Genomic DNA, 4,029 nt, shown 5'->3' on the forward strand with positions numbered 1-4,029 from the left:
CTGCTGGTAGCTGCTGGTAGCTGCTGGTAGCTGCTGGTAGCTGCTGGTAGCTGCTGGTAGCTGCTGGTAGCAGTAGCTGCTGGTAGCAGTAGCTGCTGGTAGCTGCTGGTAGCTGCTGGTAGCAGTAGCTGCTGGTAGCAGTAGCTGCTGGTAGCTGCTGGTAGCAGTAGCTGCTGGTAGCTGCTGGTAGCTGCTGGTAGCTGCTGGTAGCTGCTGGTAGCTGCTGGTAGCTGCTGGTAGCTGCTGGTAGCAGCTGGTAGCAGTAGCTGCTGGTAGCTGCTGGTAGCTGCTGGTAGCAGTAGCTGCTGGTAGCTGCTGGTAGCTGCTGGTAGCTGCTGGTAGCAGCTGGTAGCAGTAGCTGCTGGTAGCTGCTGGTAGCAGCTGGTAGCAGTAGCTGCTGGTAGCTGCTGGTAGCAGTAGCTGCTGGTAGCTGCTGGTAGCAGTAGCTGCTGGTAGCTGCTGGTAGCTGCTGGTAGCTGCTGGTAGCTGCTGGTAGCTGCTGGTAGCTGCTGGTAGCTGCTGGTAGCTGTAGCTGCTGGTAGCTGCTGGTAGCTGCTGGTAGCTGCTGGTAGCTGCTGGTAGCTGCTGGTAGCAGTAGCTGCTGGTAGCAGTAGCTGCTGGTAGCAGTAGCTGCTGGTAGCAGTAGCTGCTGGTAGCTGCTGGTAGCTGCTGGTAGCAGCTGGTAGCAGTAGCTGCTGGTAGCAGTAGCTGCTGGTAGCAGTAGCTGCTGGTAGCTGGTTGCTGGTAGCAGCTGGTAGCAGTAGCTGCTGGTAGCTGGTTGCTGGTAGCAGCTGGTAGCAGTAGCTGCTGGTAGCTGGTTGCTGGTAGCAGCTGGTAGCAGTAGCTGCTGGTAGCTGGTTGCTGGTAGCAGCTGGTAGCAGTAGCTGCTGGTAGCTGGTAGCTGCTGGTAGCTGGTAGCAGTAGCTGCTGGTAGCAGTAGCTGCTGGTAGCAGTAGCTGCTGGTAGCAGTAGCTGCTGGTAGCTGCTGGTAGCAGTAGCTGCTGGTAGCTGCTGGTAGCAGTAGCTGCTGGTAGCAGTAGCTGCTGGTAGCCGCTGGTAGCAGCTGGTAGCAGTAGCTGCTGGTAGCAGTAGCTGCTGGTAGCTGCTGGTAGCTGCTGGTAGCAGTAGCTGCTGGTAGCAGTAGCTGCTGGTAGCTGCTGGTAGCAGTAGCTGCTGGTAGCTGCTGGTAGCTGCTGGTAGCTGCTGGTAGCTGCTGGTAGCTGCTGGTAGCTGCTGGTAGCAGCTGGTAGCAGTAGCTGCTGGTAGCTGCTGGTAGCTGCTGGTAGCAGTAGCTGCTGGTAGCTGCTGGTAGCTGCTGGTAGCTGCTGGTAGCAGCTGGTAGCAGTAGCTGCTGGTAGCTGCTGGTAGCAGCTGGTAGCAGTAGCTGCTGGTAGCAGCTGGTAGCAGTAGCTGCTGGTAGCTGCTGGTAGCAGTAGCTGCTGGTAGCAGCTGGTAGCAGTAGCTGCTGGTAGCTGCTGGTAGCTGCTGGTAGCTGCTGGTAGCAGCTGGTAGCAGTAGCTGCTGGTAGCTGCTGGTAGCTGCTGGTAGCTGCTGGTAGCAGCTGGTAGCTGCTGGTAGCTGCTGGTAGCTGCTGGTAGCAGCTGGTAGCAGTAGCTGCTGGTAGCAGCTGGTAGCAGTAGCTGCTGGTAGCAGCTGGTAGCAGTAGCTGCTGGTAGCTGGTAGCAGTAGCTGCTGGTAGCTGGTAGCAGTAGCTGCTGGTAGCAGTAGCTGCTGGTAGCAGTAGCTGCTGGTAGCAGTAGCTGCTGGTAGCTGCTGGTAGCTGCTGGTAGCTGCTGGTAGCTGCTGGTAGCTGCTGGTAGCAGCTGGTAGCAGTAGCTGCTGGTAGCGGTAGCTGCTGGTAGCTGGTAGCTGCTGGTAGCTGGTAGCAGTAGCAGCTGGTAGCAGTAGCTGCTGGTAGCAGTAGCTGCTGGTAGCAGTAGCTGCTGGTAGCGGTAGCTGCTGGTAGCTGGTAGCAGTAGCTGCTGGTAGCTGCTGGTAGCAGCATGTGAACAGTTTCCCTCTGTGAGCGCTGAGTATCTGGGGCACCTTTAAAACTCTACTGTTGAAGACTGCTCACCTAGACAGGTGTGTGACACTCATCTGTCTCTCTCTTCCTGTCTCGCCCAGCCGGACTCGGACTCCACCAAACACTCGACCCCCTCCAACAGCTCCAACCCCAGCAGCCCCCCCAGCCCCAACTCCCCCCACCGCAGCCAGCTCACCCTGGACGGCCTGGACATGGAGCCCTGAGGCCCCGCCCCCTGCGCTGATGGAGGAGGGGCTTAATGAACCAATCAAGCTGCAGACTGAGAGTTTAGATTTTACTTGATGATTTTATTGTGGCGGGGTGAGTCTGAGCTTCCTGCTGCTTTTATATTTGTTGGATTTTACCTGCTGGGAAGCCCCGCCCCCTGGTTTAAGCCCACCTCTGCTGTGTGTTTGATCTTTGACCTTTAGTCAGATTGGCTCTGTGGGACCAATCACCTCCTCTTCTTCTTCTTTATTAAATAACTTCCTGTTAAGCTTTAGCGGGCTGTTAGCGGCGGAGCTAACTGTGGCTAACTTCCTGTCAGACGGGAGGTCTCACTCTGATGAAAAAACACTGTATGATTTAATTTTTAAGTTTTGTTAAAGTTGCACATCATCATGTCGTCGTAGGAGAAAAGTAATCTTTGATTTTGTGTCAGTGATGATCTTACCTGTTGTGTGGGAGGGGGGTCTTACCTGTTGTATCCCCTGACCCCAGGCCAGGTGGGGGGGGGGGGGGGGATACAACCTGAACACTACTGCTTTGTTTCTTCCAGAATCACCAGTTAAAGAATCTTTGTAATTATGAAACATGTTAGCAGCCAAACATAAACTCAATAAAAGAATCTGAAGAGCGTCTGAGAGCGTTTCTGTGTCAGGGGAGGGAACAGGAGAACCGGCCCGGGCCGGTCTCAGAGACATCAGGAGAACCGGCCAGTCTCTGGGACGTCAGGAGAACCAGACGTGACTGAAGCTTGTTTTGGTTCTGTTTCTCAGAACAACAGCAGTATCTCTGACCTGATTCATGTTTTGTCCTGCTCTCTGATTGGCTCTGCTGTATCTCTGCTCGCATCCTCACGCTCTGAGTGGATAACTTGAAGTGTGTAAACAACCCTAGACAGGCCACGCCCCCTCATTAATAGTTAATGAACCTGCCAGACACAACTGAGGGCAAAATAAATCATTAACGAGGAGCCTGAGTGACCTGAAATCTCTGAGCTGAATTGAATTTGACAAAAACACCAAAGAGTCTCAGGTGTTTGTTTCTGTTAGCATCTGCACGAGCTGCACGTGTATTTCTGATCGTACAAACTGTTTAATAAATGACGAACAGACTTTCAGCTGAACGTCTGTGTGACGCTACAGTCCGTCGCACATTAACTGACTCGGATATTAAGAGCGACTCGTGCAAAGACACAAACAGCTTAAACACATTGAACAAGATCGAACGAGCTGTCAAACTGACAAAAGTCTTTCCTTTTAATGGATCATCAGTAAAGAAGTCTTTTGTTAAATCAAGAAAAATACTGTAAAATTAAAGCTGCAAGCGGCGCTGGGCGGGCCCTCGCACCTGAAGCGTGTCGGGGTGTGAGGCGGCCGCGTTGCAGATTCTGGACGCTGTATGAAGGTGTTATACGTCACTTCATGTGTCCCCTTTGTGGCGCTCTAGAGCACTTGGCGATACGAATATAAATGAATATTGGCGAGTAGATGTGTTCGGGGCGGGACAGTTATCAAGCACGTAAAGTTTTGTGCAGATGTGAGCATGTACACTGAAGTTACAACAACTTCCTGTGTCATGGCGAAGAGTTTAAAATCGCCACCAAGCTGTTAACTGCAAATTCACAAGTTTTACAACATGGCCTCATCAATGCATTCTGAAGCTGATATATCCAACCTGCTCGGAGTAGTAAAACGTGTCATTTCCTGTTGCCTCTTACTCTGTATTCCAAATGTGAGCATATAAGTTACAATAACTTCCTGTTTTATGCCGACTCATCG

The 4,029-nt window shown here is 52.7% G+C and overlaps 1 protein-coding gene across 3 annotated transcripts in view; it reads left to right on the plus strand.

Moving 5' to 3' along the window:
• cdc42bpb (CDC42 binding protein kinase beta (DMPK-like)) overlaps positions 1 to 2,884 on the plus strand; it is a 49,021-nt gene extending 46,137 nt beyond the window's left edge. For all 3 annotated transcript variants that reach the window (XM_046060768.1, XM_046060770.1, XM_046060769.1), the window contains one exon: positions 2,128 to 2,884. In XM_046060768.1, coding sequence (XP_045916724.1) covers positions 2,128 to 2,250 — 123 coding nt within the window. In that variant the 3' untranslated portion in view covers positions 2,251 to 2,884. The remainder of the gene's footprint in view (positions 1 to 2,127) is intronic.
• Positions 2,885 to 4,029: the final 1,145 nt, after the last annotated feature.

This window comes from Micropterus dolomieu, linkage group LG10, assembly GCF_021292245.1.
Source record: "Micropterus dolomieu isolate WLL.071019.BEF.003 ecotype Adirondacks linkage group LG10, ASM2129224v1, whole genome shotgun sequence".
Taxonomy (NCBI): domain Eukaryota; kingdom Metazoa; phylum Chordata; class Actinopteri; order Centrarchiformes; family Centrarchidae; genus Micropterus; species Micropterus dolomieu.